The sequence below is a fragment of the Platichthys flesus genome, chromosome 1, assembly GCF_949316205.1.
Source record: "Platichthys flesus chromosome 1, fPlaFle2.1, whole genome shotgun sequence".
NCBI lineage: Eukaryota > Metazoa > Chordata > Actinopteri > Pleuronectiformes > Pleuronectidae > Platichthys > Platichthys flesus.
This window is the reverse complement of record NC_084945.1, coordinates 28,189,172-28,209,965: the sequence shown is the minus strand read 5'-3', so window position 1 is coordinate 28,209,965 and position 20,794 is coordinate 28,189,172. Positions and strand designations below refer to the sequence as shown.

General features: G+C 40.8%; 1 protein-coding gene across 2 annotated transcripts in view; it reads left to right on the top strand.

The window, feature by feature from the left end:
- lrrk1 (leucine-rich repeat kinase 1) overlaps positions 1–20,794 on the top strand; it is a 59,540-nt gene that overhangs the window by 25,264 nt on the left and 13,482 nt on the right. Inside the window, exons 15-30 of one of the 2 annotated variants that reach the window (XM_062390607.1) lie at positions 373–587; positions 1,197–1,361; positions 2,349–2,521; positions 2,628–2,748; positions 2,947–3,106; positions 4,000–4,178; positions 4,313–4,410; positions 4,695–4,866; positions 4,955–5,124; positions 5,631–5,770; positions 8,277–8,592; positions 12,871–13,040; positions 13,958–14,161; positions 14,248–14,387; positions 14,674–14,811; positions 20,263–20,457. In XM_062390607.1, the coding sequence (XP_062246591.1) occupies positions 373–587; positions 1,197–1,361; positions 2,349–2,521; positions 2,628–2,748; positions 2,947–3,106; positions 4,000–4,178; positions 4,313–4,410; positions 4,695–4,866; positions 4,955–5,124; positions 5,631–5,770; positions 8,277–8,592; positions 12,871–13,040; positions 13,958–14,161; positions 14,248–14,387; positions 14,674–14,811; positions 20,263–20,457 (2,756 nt within the window). Of the gene's footprint in view, positions 1–372; positions 606–1,196; positions 1,362–2,348; positions 2,522–2,627; positions 2,749–2,946; positions 3,107–3,999; positions 4,179–4,312; positions 4,411–4,694; positions 4,867–4,954; positions 5,125–5,630; positions 5,771–8,276; positions 8,593–12,870; positions 13,041–13,957; positions 14,162–14,247; positions 14,388–14,673; positions 14,812–20,262; positions 20,458–20,794 lie in introns of both variants that reach the window. The other variant, XM_062390597.1, reaches the window with a different exon arrangement.

Sequence of the window (20,794 nt, the reverse complement as noted above, 5' to 3'; positions counted from 1 at the left end):
AAGTATATTGTTCATATTCATATCTTTCTTCCAAATGTGTGTCCAACCAGGAGTTCTGGCTCTAGCCTGCCTGTTATTCTGACTGGTTGCATTTCTTGAGCTGTTTCTGTAACATGCATAATATATAAATAATTACATTTAGGTATAAGATATTAAAAAACATACACGTATATATTATCAAGTCTCAAAGTATTGAGTAATTGCAGCAGTCATATAGATAAATACATAATTTGGAACTACGTGTTATTTAGAGAACAGAAATATTAAGCAAGTACAAAATGCAAATGTATCTAAAACTTTGAGGAAAGGTCACCACGTATTTGGTTTGTTTTCACCCTGAAAACAGCATCTTGATCTCTCTGGTTTTGTCAGGTCCTGCGTCTGTTCTGGCTTTCCTCCGCGCGCACCTTCGAAAGGCAGAGCCTTGTAGACTGCTGAAGATGCTCTTGATTGGCCCTCCGAGGCAGGGCAAATCGACCCTTCTTGAGGCCCTACAGTCCGGCAAGGCGTCTACCTTCACCCCCAACGAATGCAGCATCTCCACCTCCATGATGGAGCTGGAAAAACCGAACAGTGGCAAAAACAACGTGAGAAAAACAGCTCTGGTACATGTGCATACTCAGAGTATACTGTCAGAAGAACCTGTAAATACAAAAAAACTAAACAGCAGAAAACAGTCCTTATCCTTAAAGCCTACACACAAACTTTAATGGTATCTCATATAGTTTGGTTTTATTTATCAAGTTTTGGGCATCTCGCCTAATGTCAGCTATGATTGGCTCCAGACTAATGCGAGGATAAGCTGTATAGATAATTGCTGGATGAATATCCAGGTTTCAGATATGAGACACAGTCGAGTTGAAAGGAGTTTCATTTTCGGTTCTCAAAGGTCTTTTTTATTAATGTCGTCCTTCCAGAAACTGTGTTTCTGTTTTTCTGAATAATCAAGGAAACAGTTAACAGTTTGATAGGGATTTCTTACTCATAAAGTCACTTCAATAAAGCTATTATACAAAGTCTGTGGGTTTGTCTTTTGGAAACTACGACAGAAAAAGGGAGTGGACTTAAATAATAACAATAATCTTTTCAAAAGACTGAGTCACCTCAGGGTGATCCCCCCCCCCCCCCCCCCCCCTTTTTTCCCCTTTTAGTTGCTGACTCGTCACATAATCACACTGTCATCTTGTTACACACAGAAAGACTGTGTGGCGTTCAACGTGTGGGACATTGGTGGTCAGGCCAGCATGTCCACTGTGAACCAGTGTTTCTTCACCGATAAGGCCCTGTATGTGGTGATCTGGAACCTGGCTCTAGGAGAGGAGGCTGTGGCCAGCCTGCAGACATGGCTGCTCAACATTGAGGTGAAATACACCCTACCCTACACATATAAACACACACACACACAGAGAGAAACACAAACTAACACGCACACACATACAGAGACACACAAACTAACACGCACACACACAGCTGTTCTTTAGTGTGAGTGGGTCAGAGCATGAAGGGTGTGTCTGTATAAATCAGACAGTCGTCAGTGCTGAACAATGGTTTTTGTGTGTTTCCAGTAGGAGTGGGGAGGAACTGATTTAAAGGAGAATGATTTGTTAGTCGGACCACATAAACCATATCAAACTGTTATAATTTAATGGAAGTATAAAAACTTGGATGACGTTGAAACTGCTTGCATAATATCACGGAATTATAGAATCAGAATTACTAACTGATATTTAGTAATGCCTTCACTTTGCCTCCTTCTGATAGTGTGGCTACTTTATTGTATTATTTTTGCCTGGATCTGTTTCAGAAGGAACTTCTCATTAAGAGTTGCGTCATTTCTTGTTTGACATGATCCAGTCACATTTTTATCTTGACTTTCTACTTTGGACCCATATCACCTGCAGAGGGCTGATCAGTGCCTGGGTCCTGAGAAATCACATAATTTTTTTTACAAAGACTTTCTTATTCTTTCTTTTTTATATATATGGATATAGATGAGCAATGTCCCTTCTGTTATTGGTGGTATGTCTTTTTCTGTTCCTCCCAACCACTTCTGCTACTGTTTTAAAGTGTGTAGTCAGTAGCCTATAGATGCTCTGTATCCTCTCCATCTATATGAAGTCTTATGAAGTAAGGTCCTTACCCTGAGGAGCCATTTTGCATTAGACACAAACCACAAACACTGTTGTTGGTGTGACCAGGGTTAAGTTGATTTCGATTATACATAAAATCAAATACCTTGTACAGTGACTTAAAAAGAATAGTTATTTATATCAACCTATTTTTCCAATTGTATTTTTTTTCTTTTCTTTAATACACACAAAGTAATGGTTAGTTACTCTGCTCTACAGGCTCGAGCACCCAGCTCTGCCGTGGTAGTGGTGGGAACACATTTAGATCTCATCGACACCAAGTTTCGCACTGAGCGACTGGCCACGCTGAGAGCTTACATTCTTGCGCTGTGCCGATCGCCTTCAGGGGCTCGAGCCACCGGCTACCCTGACATCACCTGGAAACACCTGCAGTAAGCACACTTGTTTGTACTTATTAAAAAGCAGCAGCTCTGTTTGGATATTCTTCATTTGAGTCTGGCAGTGCATTCAAATATTTGTGTGTTTCTTTGTACTCAGTGAAGTGTCCTGTAAGACTCTGGAGGGGCTGGAGGGGCTGAAGAAGCTGATCTACCAGGTGGCTCTCACCATGAAAGACAACAGCAGTTCAGCCTGTGGCAGTAAACTCCTCGGCAGGCTGGTGAGTGAGAAAACCTTGACAGCTTCAACACTGCACTATTGGAATTTTTTGTATCTCCAGTGGCTTACTGATGCAGCTGTGTGATGTGGATTAGGCTTACACAGATGTACCGAAGAGACTTTTGCAGTATTTCTCTAGGTAAGTTCCTGTAAAAACGCCATCAGAAGCCGATGTTTATCATTGTCTCTTCTCCTGTAGATCCCCAGGAGTTACCTGACACTTCAGGAAACCGTGATGGCAGAGAAGCAGAGGCGAGATGCTGAGGGAGATGTCCAGTATCTAACTGATGTCCAGCTGGACCGCATCATTGAACAGAGCCCAGGAAGTGACATCAGAGACTATGAGGACTTACAGACTGGTAATGTTACTTGTTCAGCTCATCATTTGTTTGACTTGTTAAACAACGGAAAGTACTGAGGAGCAACTCCTTTGGTTTGCCATCCTCATCTGTGGCACAAATTAATCATAATTAGAAGAAAGAAATCTTCCTACATATTTCAAAATATTTTTTATCCCTAAGTCCATCCCACCCAATTCTCTATGAATATGCAAATGACAAGATAAGTACAAAATAATATTCTTAATGATAATTAAATTAATATGAAATGAATTACAAAAGTAATTAATTACTTTACTAAGAACTTTTAACAATCAGTTGCCAGTTCCATCAAAGATACCTTTAAACAAATGTTTAAATCATTACCAAATCAAACAAATCACTAGTGACAAACATTAGCAAGTGAGACAACAGCACAAAAAATCTAAATAAGTAAACTTGGAATTGTATTTCTCTTCTTTTGGTAGATTCCACCTGCCGCCCCCACATCAAACTAATGCACAAACCACCTGACCAGTCTGTTCATTGAACAAAGAGAACAAAATTGATATATTTATCTAATATCTTTTGAGTCACAAAATGACTGCTAAATATCAAAGTAACATAGTGATACTCTTCAACTCGAACATCATCAGAAAGCACCACATACACTTCGATTGTTACGCAGATGACACCCAGCTGTACATGTCTATGAAGCCTGATGAATCTAATCACTTAGCTCAACTTTAGGAATGTCTCAAGAACATCAAGGCCAAAACGTATTACTTATAAATTCAGGTGAAAACTGACAGAAGAATTATAATTTGTTCTACAAACCAACCTGATGCTGCGGCTAAATATTTCCCAGCTCAGCAGCACTTTTATTAATGAACATGGTGTGCATAAACCTTGTATTTTTGCTCGTTCACATACAGCCATTAACTTCTTGATAGAGACGGGGACCCTTCTTCACTTCCCCGACACCAGCCACGGCCTGTGCACTCTCTATTTCCTGTGTCCAGTGTGGCTGTCTGAGTGCCTGGAGAGGATTGTATACCTCAAGTCCTCTCGCTCTGTAGCCAGGAATGGAGTGATCCAAGCTGAACACCTTAGGGTGAGACTCAAAGAAACTTAAAATTAGAAAACTTTTATAAATGCAACAAAATATCACAAGGTAAGATTTGCCGGTTGTTATTGTGTTTAAGATTCTTTTCTTCCTCTTCTGCTAATATAAAATCTGTTGTGCAGATGCTGATGGTAGGAACCGGCTTCACCCAACAGACGGAGGAACAGTATTTCCAGTTTTTAGCCAAGTTTGAGATTGCTCTGCCTGTAGCCAACAACAGGTATTGTCCCCTAACGAGATGATACCAAGTTTATACATATGATGTTTCCCCCTACATTTGACCATCTCTGCCTTTTAAAAAAATATAATGGAATAAAGCCCAGGGACTACACATGGATATTAGCAAACTTTTTCTTTACGTATTATTCTACTTTCACCATTTCTAAATGACTTCAAGCATCTTATTAAAAATCTGGCGCTAGCTGATGCACTAGCATCAAGCAGAGAGCATACACAAGTTTCTGTAAATATGTATTTGTTTTCATTTGACTTCTCTTTCTGTAGCTATCTGCTGCCACACCTCCTTCCCCCCAAGCCAGGCATGGACATCCACGGGTTCCGCCAGCAGGTCAACAACACCATACAGCGCCTCTTCAAGATGAGCTTTGTTCCAGCAGGATTTTGGGAGCGGTTCATTGCCAGGATGCTTATCAGCCTCACAGAGCTGGACCTGCAGGTACTGAAACCATCAGATTCTCATCATTCACCTGTCATACACTATCAGCTGTTTTCATTCATGGCCTAAAATGTTTTTTTTTGCACAGTCATTTGAGCCTAAAAGAAACACCAGGGCCCAGCGCAGTAGGAATTCTGTGATCTACAGCTTTGCTGGAACCCAGCAAAGGAACCGCTGCAGCACATTCAGAGTGAGGCGCAGCCAGACCATCTACTGGAAGGAGGGGCTGCTGGTCACTTTTGACGGCGGATATCTCAGGTCAGGACAAAGCTCGGGCTAAAGGATGTATTTGGTAATTAAAAGAGCCAGCTCTTGGTCGGGATAAGCGAAGTTAAGTCAAAGTAATCTTTGCACCAAACATCATAGTATGGTGTTTGAATAGTTTAAGAAAGCCAATCCCTTATTTTAAGCCCCAGTATTTTTATTTGATGATAAAAGTTTCACATATTCAGCGTTTGCCTCACAGAAAGTTGAAAGCCTTTTACTGCAAAGAGAGAAGATTATTATCCTGTAATGTCCATCTCCTACATCTGTTAAAATCTTAGCAAGTTCAATTATTGTAAACAGTGATGGGGAGTTATATTTAGTGGTAAGAAAATCAAAAGCAAATTTAACTGCTAAGAGAAAAGAGAACATAAATGTTGAGCTGCTTCAGCCAGTGTAAAGAGTTTCCTGCAGCTGTGAACAGGCTGAGCTGAGATATGGTCAAAGCATTTTAGGCTTCCAGGGAATTGAGGTGGTGACGTGTGTTTGTGTCTCTGCAGTGTGGAGTCTTCAGACGTCAACTGGAAGAGGAAGAAGAGTGGGGGCATAAAGATCATCTGCCAGTCAGAGATGAGGGATTTCTCTGCCATGGCCTTCATCACAGACCACGTCAACTCTCTGATCGAGCAGTGGTTCCCAGGTCAGTGCACTGATCTCTGTTTATGTTGACATAGTAACCCAGCTGCTGGCAGCTCAAGGTCCGCTCCCAGTATATTCTTGTTCGTACAACGACGTGTTAGGGCTATTTTCGGTTTATAAAAGAATAAATAAAAAAGCTTAGAGTAAAATTGCAAGAAAATCACAAAAATTCTGAGATTTAAGTTGCACGGGTGATTCCTGTTTTTCGTTGATTTCGTCTTTTAACTTGTCTGGTTGCAAATTTATGTCTATGAATTCAGAGAATGAGCCTTTTTTCTCACAGTAGTAATAATTCAGGGCCAGGTTGACGAGTAGACAGTTGAGATGTCTAGCAGACACAGAGCAACATTAGCATTCATATAAACTTTTGGCTCTGTCAACTATGAGATGAAGGCCAATATTTACTCCTTGGTTTGTCCCAGTAAATGTGTGATCAAGATTCTCTGAGCTCTGAGTTGTTCATGTAATCAGCACGAACCCTGAAGTTAAATGTGAATCCATCTCAACAAGTTCTTAATTGACTTGATCTCGGTTGTGCTATTTGATTAGCAGCACTGGTTTCCTTCCTTGAAGACCATTAGAATCCATTTCCTTACACATCCCGACCTTATTGTAATTGACTTCCATAAATCATCCCACTTTCCCCCCATTCTCAGAGACTTTTTTTTATCCTGATATTGGGACACTGATGTACGATATAGCTGCATAGAAAATATTCCTTCTTCAGGCTCCATTTAGCAAAATGTCTTAATCTCTAATCAGAGTCAATATATGTATGTAAGTTTAAACACCACTATGATCTTTTAAAATATTACTATAATAGCTTTTGATATTTTTCTGTCATCATATTTACATTATTCCTCTTGTGCAAGCTTTAAGTTGTATATTCTGTTGCAGCCACTGAGCAGTGAGATGATTTTTTTCTCACAGAGTTTTAGAGTAATATTGTGGGAAGTGTCAGCCTGAGTATCCTGTCCAGAGCCTCTGCAAATTAAGTGGAAGAGAACTAGGGATATTTTTAACACGGCCCATATCAGCATCACCACATCCAGCTCTGTGGTGTAGCAACAAGCACAAAGGAAATGCATGTGGAATGTCGCCACTTTTAATGGCCTCTGGGGAGAAATGTCTGTGTTTGTATAATCTGAAAAAATACAGTTTCAAATACCAGCCTGTGGTTTTGTGACAAAATTAATTCCAAGCATCCCCCCTTTCAAAATTTATTTCAAGCATTCTTTTTTTCACTGTTTTTCACTTTGATAGTATCCATTTATTTCTAGCATTGTTTTAAGACTGACTCTGTTTCTCACAGATAACTCCATATTGCATAAGATTTATTTTGCAATTATATTTGGATATCTTCTGATCGCAACATTTGGTGCGGGTCCAAAGAGAGGAGGCAATGTTATATCATTTTTTTAATCAACTCATTATCAAAATCTCAAGTTTCCCCCTATTTACTCTGCAAAGATATTATGTGCTTCAAATTAAGAATCTCAAGTTTTATGTAAATCAGAAAGTAAGATTTATATTGTAAAATATGATCTTAAAGCTATTTTGCTTTAAACATATTTAACCAGCTAACACTGAATAGTTGTGTCTGTGGCTCAGTGATGGGCCATGTGCTCAATGAAGTATTGAAATATGTATCACTCACTGGGAGTCAACGTTTCTGGAAAGATTTGCTGCTGCTGTGACTTCACATTCCAATTATTCAACTGAAAAAACTAATTCTCAGAATTTAATGTCTGCCAGTTAGCTCAGCCATTACCAGCATCATTCATCCAAAATATCTATATAAAACCAGACCTTGCTCATATGAGGACATTTTTTAAATGGCAAGAAGACCTCAGTGAGTTGTTGAAGAATGAAGCGCAGATGAATAGCACCTCCAACTTCTCCTGCTCCAGTCACTGTTTCCTGCTGTTTGCAGACTCCTGCCATGTGCAGCTAAAAAACTGCTCAGAGAACGATAGAAAAAGGTCAGTTACCTCGCTGCCTGCCACCTACCTGGATATGAAACAGAGTCCCCACTTGGGAAGAAGGTTAGAGGTATTTTTAGTACACAATTTGCACTTTTTTTTAGTTCATGTCAACACATATTATATTGCTAGTCTAACATAGGTCTCAGTGTCACATTAAAGTGAAATTAAGGCACATTCTCCATTCTGTGCTGACATAACAGTCAGTACGACATAGGGAAGTAACAGGGACTAATGTCATTTTGAATGGTTTGTACTATCTATCCATCAATTGTCGGTACCACTCATCCTTTGAAAGTCATGAGAGGAGCTGGTGCCAGTTTCAGGTGGCAGTGGGTGAGAGGTTTAAAAAAGGTTTGGCTAAGAAACTAGAAATGTAATTTTGTCTTTGCTGTATTTGTCATTATATATTGAAAAAGCCACTAACTTGTAATAGAGTTGTAATCCATTTGTAATCTTGAGACTGGTTCAGTCTATCATAGAACAAATCCAAATCATGTGTCATGTCTTTGTTGTGACTTGTAGCTTTGACAGCCAGTGAGAGTGACGGGACCCTCCTCATAGAGCAGTACGCCCCCTGCCCTCTCTGTGCCTCACTGGGCCAACAGAAGCAGGCCAAGCTCCCACCCAGCCGGCCCGGCAAAGCCAGAGAGAGACCAGATCGTGGAGGGGATGATGAAGGAGGAGGAGGAAGCCAATCAGGGGTGCATTACTTCAACATGGAAGACTGTGTGCTGGCTGCAGTGGAGAAGGAGCACATTATCTGTCCTCAGCATCCTGATCAGCCAGTCCCGCTGCAGGAGCTAGTCCCAGAACTTTTCATGACCGACTTCCCTGCACGGTAAACTCTCAATCTTTAATGGACCCTTTTGTTTTTGTTTTCGGGACTGCACACTCTGAAGATAATTGGGGTTCAGTAAGACTTCATTCTAGTGGTTTTCACCTTCATTCCTATCGGTTATGAAAACACTGTTGACCCTAAGATAGCACCTGAGATCTGCTGGATCCACCCATCCAAAGATCTCTCTTTAAAATCTCACTGCAACAAAAGCCAGTACACTCCTCATTAGTGAGTTCAAATTCTTCTTCTCATTTTGTATGTCTGTTTATTATTTTGGTAACCAATTTGATCGTTCAGGACATGATGATACCAGTCTTGCACCAATCTGTGGAGAAATCTTCTGTCATTCCTCACAGAGGATTCTTTTCTGCTGCTTTTTGCTGAGTCTTCGTTGCTCCTCCTTCTACTTTCAAACACGGCAACAATTTTTTAGTGGATTTAGTGAAAAAGTAGCCTGGATGCCAGATGAATTTAGCCCCGCCCACAACATTTGAGGTCGGGAAGTTCGGTCTGGAGTCGCTCCGTTGGGGAGAAATTATGCCCGGTTCAAAATCATCCGGTCCAATCAGATTGTCAGGGCGGACTTTATTCGATGATGGACAGATGATCAACGGTAACGTAATCAACAACGTCATCAAAGTGCCCTTGGGTTGAATTCGTTTTCAACAAACATGCCTGCCGCTGGAGAAGAAGACATCGACAGCGCATTCATTTTGAAAGAGGAACACAGAACGTGGAGGCGACGCCAAAGCACCGCGCTAATCCCTATCGCGCCGGCGCTTGGCTGTTCACACCGGACACTGAAGTGACGCTGAACCGCCGGGCAGCGCTAATAATATCACCCGTTGATCCAGTAGATTAAAAGCATATACTTACTTGTTGCTCCAACATTAAGCAGCAGCATCCCAACATTTGTCTTTCTTGGTGTTGTCTTTATACAACATGTTCCGAGGATCATACAACTCACTGTACTTCTCCACTTCAATTATTAATTTAATGTCATCCATGTTGAAGAACATCGCTGTTTGCTCCGTTAAATGTCGGGTGTCGAAGGGTAAATTACGTATTCTCCACTTAAGCCTATGTGGAGAACACGTAGCCCCCTCTCTCTCTCTTTTTATCTGTATCACTGCTTGTGTGGCTGTAGTGGATGGGCAGAGGGGGACATTTAATAATGTCATTGGTCAAATTAAAACTCCAGGACAACAGAAGTGAACTTCTAAGGATGGGATGCATATTTGATCATTTATATCATATAAAATATGTCATCAATATAGTTTAAAATCGTTTTTCAGTGTGTTTCCTGGTGCGATACACTGGAGTCAAGCGCAAAAAATAGACTCGACGCTGAAACGTTCGCTGCAGGGCGCGAGGCAGCCTAGGCGCAGCGCGGTGCTTCAGCCTCCGGTGTGACCCGCACAAAGTTTTAACATGGGAGTGGATGGAGCCAGCTGTTATTTAAGGCTTGGCGCTGAAGCGTCGCTTCGGCATCACTTCAGCGTCCGGTGTGAACCCGGCGTTAGTAAAAAACTCACAATGCGTTGCTTAACATACGTCATATACTACGTTGCTCTGATTGGTTGTAGGTCTATCCAATTTGTGATTTCCTGGTCAGTTTAAAAACGCCCCATAATCACAGCCCAATGGAGTGGTCTCAGACTCACATTCTGACTAGAATTGTGAGTCTGACAACGTCAGGCTATGAAAACAGAGGACAAACTTCTTCAGGTCACAGTTTTGCTGTTTGCTTCTTTACATATTCTTGTGTGATTTCTTAACTTTATTCAGTATTTGGGTAAACAAACTAAAAAACTAAAAACTCTGGTTCCAACCAAATAATATGCTGCCAGACCTCAGCAGCTTTTTTTCTTGTTTGCTTATTTGCTTCACACTTCATCACCCAATAAACCCGATTTGAGCCAATTCAGAATATATAACCTATATATACCTGGTTTTCAATGCAAGTTTGCATATATAGTCTAATAATAATAATAATAATAATAATAATCTATGAGATCATGTTTATACACTAGACACAAGACAATTTTCAGCCATCCTGAAACTGGTCGGGACAATCCCTACCGTTTAGAGCAGGTTAAGTATGATTAGAAAGGCTACCGAAGCATTTTCCTGTGACAGATCTAGAAAGTTATTTTTTGTAAAAGAAGAACAAAAACTGTTTGGCACTGTAGTGTGTTTGCTTTTTTCTGCCACTATGTGCTGCGTTGCACATTAAGTTGCTCTAATTGGCTGGTGGTCTGTTAAGCTGCTGTTGACAACATCCCCTGGAAATCCAAAATTAACTGAGAGGGTCCAGATGACCTTGTGGTGTGATGGTAGGCCCCTTATTTTCAGTGTAGTCTATCTAATTATACTGTACCCAATGTCCTAGATGTACCATTCAGGTTAACACACATACTGTGGTGTGTACTTTAACTGTAACCCGCTTCAGGGCTTCAAGGCTCCAACTTATGGAAGGGAAATGCGTACGCTTACCAACATGTTCATCTAGTCTAAATGGTGTTGTTAGATGAACACATACATATTTTTTATATTATATATTGGTAAACTGTGTGTATGTAAATTCCATAAATCTTACATACAGTAACTGTTTGAATCATTGGGGGGTAAGTCCACATACTCTTGTCAAACAGTCGATTATTGACGAAAGAGCTTGCATACAGTTTATTATTTCCTTTAATGGCAGATGTGACAGTGTGGGGAGGACTGTCTCACTGGATCTCAGAGCTTTGAGAGACGTGTTGGTGCTTCCACCAGACACATTCCGAAGGAGCTGGAGGATTCACACTGTATATAATATGTAACCTCTCTACACTATCTCTTTCTGTCTCACACATGCACTCTCACACACTGACACACGCCGACACACACACACTAAATGTGACAGCCAGCAGCTCTCCAGGGCTTTGGCTGTATGAGTTTCGGCTGATTTGTTGCCAGTTACAGCATCTGTTGATGTATTGTCAGGGCTCAAGGGTAACAAGCACTCCTTCAGCTATTTGAGTAAACATTGTATCTGCCTCAGTGTCCTACACACACACACACACACACACACACACACACACACACACACACACACACACACACATACACACATACATACACACATACATACACACATACACAAAGTAGCACTCTGAAACACTGTATGTGGGGTTACGGGTGGGGGTTGTTGGCTCGGCGGTCAGTTGCGCAAGCACATCTCTCTCTGTTGCAGCAAACATTTCCATGGGCCTGTGCTATTTTAGAGTTAAACAGCTCCTCCAAATATTTGCCTAAGTGCAATTGCAAATGTGTTGCAATTGAAACCGTCATTAAGTGTTTTTTCACTATCTTGTGCCGTATCAGTAATCTGCTCCGTCACAGTTCTTTGCCACAAACTGACACTTTGGAACATCTTAACTTTTACTGGTTCCAGCAACTCCACAGTGTAAACAGATTCTTTTAGTTTTCAACTTGTTCATTATATGCTCACTCAACTTACCGTTGTAACATTGTCTCAGATTTTGCTTGTGAAAGTTGCTATGGCATTGAAGAGTGTTAACTTTGTGAGAGAGAATTTGTCCTTGTAACTCATCCAGTGTAGCTCCATGTTTCCAGCTGTGATGCACTGAGACTGTTCTTCTTCATCACTGTGAGCAAGTCCTCACAAACTAGACACACAATGATTTGCTAATTTCTTCTGCAAAGCGCAACATTTTGGGTTTGTTCTTCTCTTGGAAATCCCCACGATGTTTGTCAGCAATGATGACTATGGTGAATTCAAAGCCTTGTGGAATATCAAGGTGCACTGTCAAACCTTCAGTGCACATTGATAGTTTTAGGAGACTTCTGTTAAATAGGTCAAATAATTCCTTAAGGCCTTTTGCTGTTTTTATCTCACTATTCGTCTTAGTTGGGAACTAAATTCTAGGTAGAGAATCATCTAATTTTATAGACTGTTAGTGTAACAGTGACAGATGAAAATTTGAACTTACTTCCTCATCCTTTCCAATTTCATGTAAATCAACAATTCTTGACTGTAAGTCTTCAGAGGTCTTGTGGTTCTTGTGTTTGTTCAGAATTTTAACTTCATGTATATTTTCGGACAAGTCTAATTCTACTTACCTTTTCTTGTTACTCCATCTCGGATATTTCCTCAACTGTGGTTGAGAGAGCAAACAAAAAGTGACCAAAATGTCAGTACTCCAGATGTGGGACTTCAGAAATGAAGAGTGTTTTTTTTTGTGTTTGTGTGTCACTTTATGCGTGTCTTAGGCTGTTTCTGGAGAAGGCCCAGCTTGAGTACTCTGAGGAGGAGAGCAACATCCTCGGCCAGGGTGGCAGTGGCGCTATCATCTACCGAGCCCGATATTGTGACCAGCCAGTGGCCATCAAACGCTTTCACTTCAAGAAGTGTCGACAGCAGACCATTAGCAGCGACACAGGTACAAAGGCATGTTCTTCTCTTTTAATATTTTAGAAGCTGCTGTCAAAAGCTGATGCAAAGAAGATCCCAGAAGAAAAGTCAGTATTACACACCTCGTACTTCTACCTTTAAGGATTTTATATACATGTTAAACTTAGTGGGAAGAGTTTCCCATAGAACACCAGACAAACAGTCAGAACCTGAATTTGGAGGGATTGCTGAGTATTTTTGTACAGACTTGATTCTTAGTATCCATTGTACAGATCTCATGTGTCCCGCCGTCTTTGCCTCAAGTGGATCGTTTCCTCTGTTTCAGTAGTTTGTCAATTCCAGTTAAGAATCTCATGAAAACAAAAGTTTATTGGATGGAGGTTGCCGTAATATTTTCATTGTTTCATAAACATAATTGATCAACATTTAAATTTAGTTGTGTCTGAAACACTTTTTACATTAATTGTTAAAATACTGATCACGTCCTGATGGCCATCAATAAATAAGGTCGCCTGGAGAAAAAATAAATAAAACTATCTGTAGCTTTTACTAAATGCAACAAGAAACATTAGAATAATAAGTAAAAATACTTGCAAAACTAATGATGGTCCCATCAACCGAACTTTCTTTTGAGTTCCTATTGGCAAATTCTAACATGTGAACACAACATTAAAATACCTAAAAAAACATTTAGCTCAAGTACAACCTCACAGAGCAGGTAGGGTTAACTCTACCTTATGTCTGTACTTTACCTAGTTTTATATTAAAGTTCAAACTGCAAACTGCCAACTGCAATAATATCTATGACATACTTGCAGAAATCATAGGAATTAATATTTGTCTGCTATCAGACCCCGAATGTTTTTTATCAAGTAGCTTTTTGACTTCTTATACACCTGCGTAACTAGTTGCGTTATTGAGGACAGCATTTTCTCATTGTGTTAGACACCATGGTGAAACACCTGCAGTCTGCAGATGTCTGCCGGAGCTTTTCTGAATTTCGCCAGGAGGCCAGTATGTTGCACTCTCTCCAGCATCCCTGTATCGTTTCCTTGGTGGGCATCAGCATCCATCCGCTCTGCTTTGCCCTGCAGTTAGCCCCTCTGGGCAGCCTCAACACTGTGCTGAAGGAGAAGCACAAAGGCAATGGTACGTGCAGGGATATTCATCATGTGGTTTCCCTCTTGAAGTTTGCCTGTTTCTTTACCAGTGGAACATTTGTTTTTTATTTGTAGGCTCCAAGTACATGCCCCTTGGTCACATGCTAACCTTCAGAGTGGCATATCAGATTGCAGCAGGATTGGCGTACCTTCACAAGAAGAGCATCATCTTCTGTGACCTTAAATCTGACAACATCCTGGTGTGGTCTCTGCAGGTCTGTGTGTTAATTAGAAAAACATTTTTATTTTAGTTTATTAAAAATGTTCAGATACACCGTATGCTATTTATCAGATAACATGTCATCTTGTCAGACTTTGTCAGGAGTAGAACAGTAAAGTCCGGAAACTATTTGATTTGCTCTCCCGAGTTTTTAAATCTTCGAGACAGAGACATTTGAGATCTGAAAGTGAATCCTTTGAACAAAGAGGATTTGTTTAAAGTCGCAGATAGACTTTGTTTCTATCAATTTAGGTTTTAATCATTCCTTTGCCCTCCTCCAGGTGCAGGATCCTATCAACATTAAACTCTCTGACTATGGTATTTCTCGACAATCCTTCCATGAGGGGGCTCTGGGCGTTGAGGGGACTCCAGGTTACCAGGCTCCTGAGATCCGACCAGGCATTGTGTATGACGAGAAGGTACTGACCCTAACTCATGTTATTTGACAGGTGCTCAATGGTATGTCTTTACGTAGCCTGTAAATCAATCAAGTTTCAACAATGGCACACAGTTATCGGCCCCTAAATATGCCTGAGTTTTTATGTAAATGCGACACCTATTGGCCGGAGGCATTATGTTTTTTGGTTGTCCGTCCGTCCATACCTTTTTCCTGAACACGATATCTCATGAACGCCTTTAGGGAATGTCTTCAAATTTGGTCCAAATATTGAATTGGACTCACACATTAACTTTTTTTGTGGTAAAGGTCACAGTGACCTCACAAAGTACAATGTTTGCCTAGTGAAGGTGATATCTCTCAAACGCTTTGAGGGAATACTTCCACATTTGGCACAAACATTCCGTTGAGGCCTGATTTCATTTTGGTTGCCAAAGGTCAGGGTCCTAGATATCTAGGACCTAATTTTAACTCTGATTTCTATTGACCGTGCACTGTACAATTTATATTGGCTGATAAACTGACCTTGATTTCTGCAAGAGTATTCCATAAACGAGGAGCTGCATAGATCAAGACATTTGGACAGTCACTGATCTTTGTTCCCCCTAGACTTTGAGCTTCAGCAAATTCAATGTGAAATATAATAATGGATACAAGATAAAACTATCATCCTAAATTTTTATAAAATTACGTCACTATAGGAAGAACTGTGTGTGGACATGCAACCCTTTAAAAACACTTTTTATCCTCCTTGGGGCTTCTCTCTGAAACCTCTTTCCCCTCTGCTTTGGTCTGTTCTCCTGTAAGTGGGACGCAGGTACATGACTCGTCCAAACATCAGGGGACAAAGCACTCACCGCCTCAGTTATTTCAGCCCAGGCTTTATTTTTTTTAAACATTGTCTAGAGCAGGGATGTCAATCATACGGACCGAGGGGCGGATACGGCCCGCCAGGGGGTCCAGCTCGGCCCGCCGGATGCAAGGCATGTTCTAAATAAAAAAAAGAAGATTAATTAAAAATAGAAAAAATTTAGTTTGAAATAAAAAAAATTATAATCAAACCGCCATCTTACTCTTTGCCAGTGATTCTCAAACTGGTGGGGCTCATTACATTTACATTACATTACATGTAATGTAATGTTATGCTCAGAGGCATAACAGGTGAGGCGCGCGACCGGGAGGGGAAATGTGAGGCGGAACTAATGTTTTGACGTCCGCATCTCTTTAACGGTGAAACTGTAAACAAATCGTTATTTCGCCATCTTTCCTAGCCAGGGATCGCCATCCGCCGCTCTGCAGCCGCGCCCTGTACAGTGTTGTGCATGTCGCGAATATTTTTCACGAACAGTGAACTCTTGTTCAGGTTAATTTGTTAAATCATCATCGTATAAGGCCAGCATGAAATACCAGGAGCGGCAAATATGTGTGTGTCCCCAGACAGCACACACACTCAGGTACCGGGCCTCCGCCCCCACTCATTCGCATAGAGAGACGCACAGTGAGATCAGAACTCGTTCTGTGATGCTGCCGGTTAGTCTCAAACAAGACACAGTGTTCAAAAACCAAACTGGAGTACAGGGTACGCAAAGTGGTTCAGGGGGTACGCGGTAGTGTGCACGGAGCCCAATGAGGCTGGAATCCCACCTCAGCCGGTGCGCGACCGCCCTCACCTTTCACTTTCAATGCATGCGTCACACTCCTAGGTCTGTGTTCCAAGACGGGTCGGACCCCCCCTTGTATGTTGGTTTCATGTGGGTATCCGCAGCCAAATCTGACAAGGAATCAGGGAAGGGTCTCTTGGCAACATGTCTACATACGTGCTGGGGAGCATTGTTGAGTTTTTCCTCTTCTTCTGCGGTGCAAATCATTTCTTATCATCCACAGAACTCTTTCTTCTGGACCAGCTTTCTTGTACATGTTGTACTTTTCCTATGCAAACCTCCTTTTCAGAGTGGGCCCAACGCTTGATTTTGTCAAATCAACCTTTATCATCTTTTCTTCATGTCTTAAATCTTCAGTTTGAAAAATGTTTTAAACTTAAAATCATAATTATCATCTTCACTTTCATGGTCACCTACTTACTCCTCATACTGAGAGAAGACGCCACCACAATCTTAATGTAAACTCTCAGTCAACCCTGATTGAGCTCAGGAGCTGATGTTGAGACAACACAGAGCAACTTTTATCAGCCAAGTGTCCACTTACTTTTGCACTTAAGCACTTTGCTAGTGGCAGTGTTGATAATGTCCCCGTTTTCCATGAGACATTATATTTATATTAGGTCCATGCCTCACATGGTCTGCATTCCAAACTGAAGATGGGAGGATTAACTCAAAATAAACCCGACTGGGGTTTATTGCAAAGGGCTCATCATTGCCAACACAGCCTCCATCCTGCCACTCGCTCTGTGCGTGGAAGTCTTTATAGAGACACTTGATCCTAGCATGGGGCACATGCAGAATTTATATCAGAGAGTGATCTTTGAAATGGTCCAATTAGTTTAACCCACTCACTGCAGTGTAAGTACAGCATGTAGGAGTATTACAGTGCAGCAGGAATCTGTCTAGACTGTGATCTGATGATGTGCCGTCTCATGTTTGTGCGGAAGGTGTTAGGATTGAAACAGCTACACTGTGAATGGTACTTATCAAGCCAGAGGATTTACAGTTAGTGGGCTAATTGTTTTGACTGGCTGCTTCCTCTCTGCAGCATGTTGCCTTACTGTCTGATTAGTACCACATGTCTGCTTTAATGGCAAAGGAAGAAGAAAAACCATAGACCCATGCAGGTTTTATGATGGCTGCTGTACCTTTACAGTCTTATTATCCTGAACCTTTTTTTTTCATATGACACAGCAGCCAGAGCTCTCAGCTGCTAAAAGTTTTTACTCCTAAAAATCCAACCGTTGAACTGGAACAGGAAATATCTAAACAAAGAAAAAAATATATATATGATGCTAGCTTTCAGTTTTATTTTGAATTATCTACGAACACATTCTAAAAACACATTGGTACTGTTGGTAATAGTCTATAATTAACTATGACAAGAGCCCCAAAAGTCTTCAAATGTCTAGTTTTGTCTGAACAAGATTTCAAAATGTAAAAACGTATCTAGTTTGCAATGATTAAAAAAGAAATTGAGTGATTGGAGAAAGCAGAAGCAAAATAATATTATAAATTATTAACATTTTCTTAAGTACTTTAATAATGAATTAATAAATTGATTAGAACTTTTCGGTCATTTGACAAAGTCAATTTTTTTGTAACAGATTTTGGCAGAATTAAATGTTGTCTGTGTGACATGGCTGACCCCGACTGTCCTTAGCTTCTCCTCTCCCCAGGGTAGTTAGCTTCACTGGGGTTTACAGTTTCACTGCTACCTGCCTTTGGAGAGGAAGCTTTCAAAGAGCAGACCAACTACCCATAAGCCATCATCAGCCCTTTACCCTCTCACTGAGTCGGCTGACCTCAGCCAGTCAAACACCTCTCTCTTCTCCTGAGTGTTAATTTTACTTTTTGATGAGGTTTGACTATTTTAATGAGATGCTGACAAGGCTGAAGAAAGAATAATGATGGAGCAAGCAGGAAAGACTTGAGGATAAAAGGAAACTAAATGACAAGCAGCTTTATGGCTGGTAACTTGCCAACCAGCTGTGACTGCCGGGTGAAAAGAAATGAAAGTATTTGTACGTTGGTCTTTATCCACAACGAACCAACTGTGGTCGCCCTAGGTTCTAGAAATAATTGAAAAGCTATATACCAACATTTAACAGCCTTTTTGAGAACAAAGAGAAAACATTTATCATGCAGTTAGGGCTCCATTCATCAGACCTGGTTTAACAAGTTAAGATTGACATATGTCATCCATCTTAAACAATCCTCATACTTATCATCCAGTTACCCTGGGTCTTAAAATGCATCAGAGACTTTTAATGTTGATCGAGGTAATTTCAATATCTGAGCAATAGTTTTCTCTTATTGTTAAAAAAACAACATGATAGTCAAAGAACCAGCCCTTTTATGATTGGCCAATGTTTGGCCCTATGGCTCGGTGAAACATAACAGGGTTTCTGATCCAAGTTCATATTTATACCATCCTCACATGCAAGAACTCCTCATATCTGTTCTGGCCATGAGTAGATGCTCCATTATGTAACAACACAAGGAAAAGGGCTCAGTGGCTCAGGCTTTAATAATGTTCAAGTGAATAGGAGAGTGGGGAAAGGACGTAGATGCCTTTTCAAATATTAATTATTTGTACAGTTTGTTGATTATTCAGCAGTGGTGCATCCATTTTATGATCCCTACTCCTGAAATAATTCGGTGGCACCTCAAGCTTTGCACTAGTGATGATTATCTACTCCACTACTCAGCTTCTGTCCTCGGTATAATACAGTATGTTATCATGCCACATAAGTTAATAAGGCTAAATCTAAATCAAAATCTGAAGAAAATATGCAGCTTATGTAGTACAGGAATTTCAGATATATTGTTCAAGGTCTCGTTGTCTGCCAAATTAACAGTGAAAAGATTTTAGACTAATCAAACTAAGGTCAGGAGAAGGTCCTTTTATGACTATGTTATTGTTATCAGTAGCCCCTGTGACGCCATACCATACCACACCACAGACCTCAAGTGTATCTGGAGCCACGACCAAGTGATGTCACCTCAAAAGCAGCTGTGTGTTTTTGGCATTGCACAACTGTTTACCTCTACAGTTATTCTGTGAATTTCCAGAGAAGCTGACTCCCGCAGTCACTATCTATGACCACTCGGGGCAGGAATCCACAGGGGTATTTCAGGCCTCAGATAATAGATTCTAAGGATATAATATAAAATATTTGTATTTGAGTCAAGGGCCACTACAAACAATAGGAAAAAAAGAAGAGAGTTGTGTTGCTGTTGTTTATTTGTCAATCAGTGTTTCCATTTTCATGTATCCACTGCCATGTATTCTACTGCTGATTAGTGGAGGCTCAAAGTCGCCCAATTTCTTGGTACAAGTACAGTATATTGTATCTGTTTCTGTTCCATCTTGGTTTGCTATGATTTGACTATGTAGTGTTTGTTTAGCCTATACAGACACATAGCTTCACATCAACGTCAACATCAATACTCTGAATAAAGACCTTTAGGATACGTAATACTACTTTAAACAGCTGCTCTTAAAATGCAAATAAAATAAAATAAAATATATTTTGCCACAAAGTACAGATGTATTGAGCTTTCTGCACAACAGTGCCATCAACGTGCCCCTGATGTTGAAACGCCACTGGTTTCACATCAACATTCCTGACATGTGTTACATAACCTACCCCAAGCCATACATCATTTCAACCCAAGGCTGTGTTTCATGTGTGAAAACATTGCATACATATTTGACTGGAGGTTTCAACGACCTCCTGTGATGAACTTCTGTAACCAAACCTTGACATTCCTTCTTTTTTCCCTCTCCTCATCATTGCTGTCTGAAGGTGGACATGTTCTCCTATGGCATGGTGCTGTATGAGCTGCTGTCAGGACGAAGGCCGGCATTGGGACAGCACCAGCTTCAGATAGCCAAGAAACTTTCTAAGGGCATACGACCGGTGCTGGGCAGTCCAGAGGAGGTTCAGTTCACCTGCCTCCACAGCATGCTGACTGAATGCTGGGACACTAAGCCCGAGAAAGTGAGTGTCCCTGCCTTTTTTTTGTTTTTGTGGACACTAATCGATCAGACTTTGTGCTATGTTTGGTTAGGATAGCGGTGAAGCCGGAAACCCATTAAAAAGACATAATAAACATACCAGAATAATTATCATTCACCAGAACATGGAAGCAGGGTCATCACCTACAGCTTGGTTGTATGTTGTTGTGAAAACAAAGGATTATGAGTGTTGTCATGCAAAGACATTGTGAAACTCCCAGCAGTAAATCCTCCCTATTCAGTGGAAAAGGTGCCTCCAATACCAAAGAGGTATTAATTTTGTCTGCAGCCCCTCATAGGTCAACAGTAAATCAATTGCT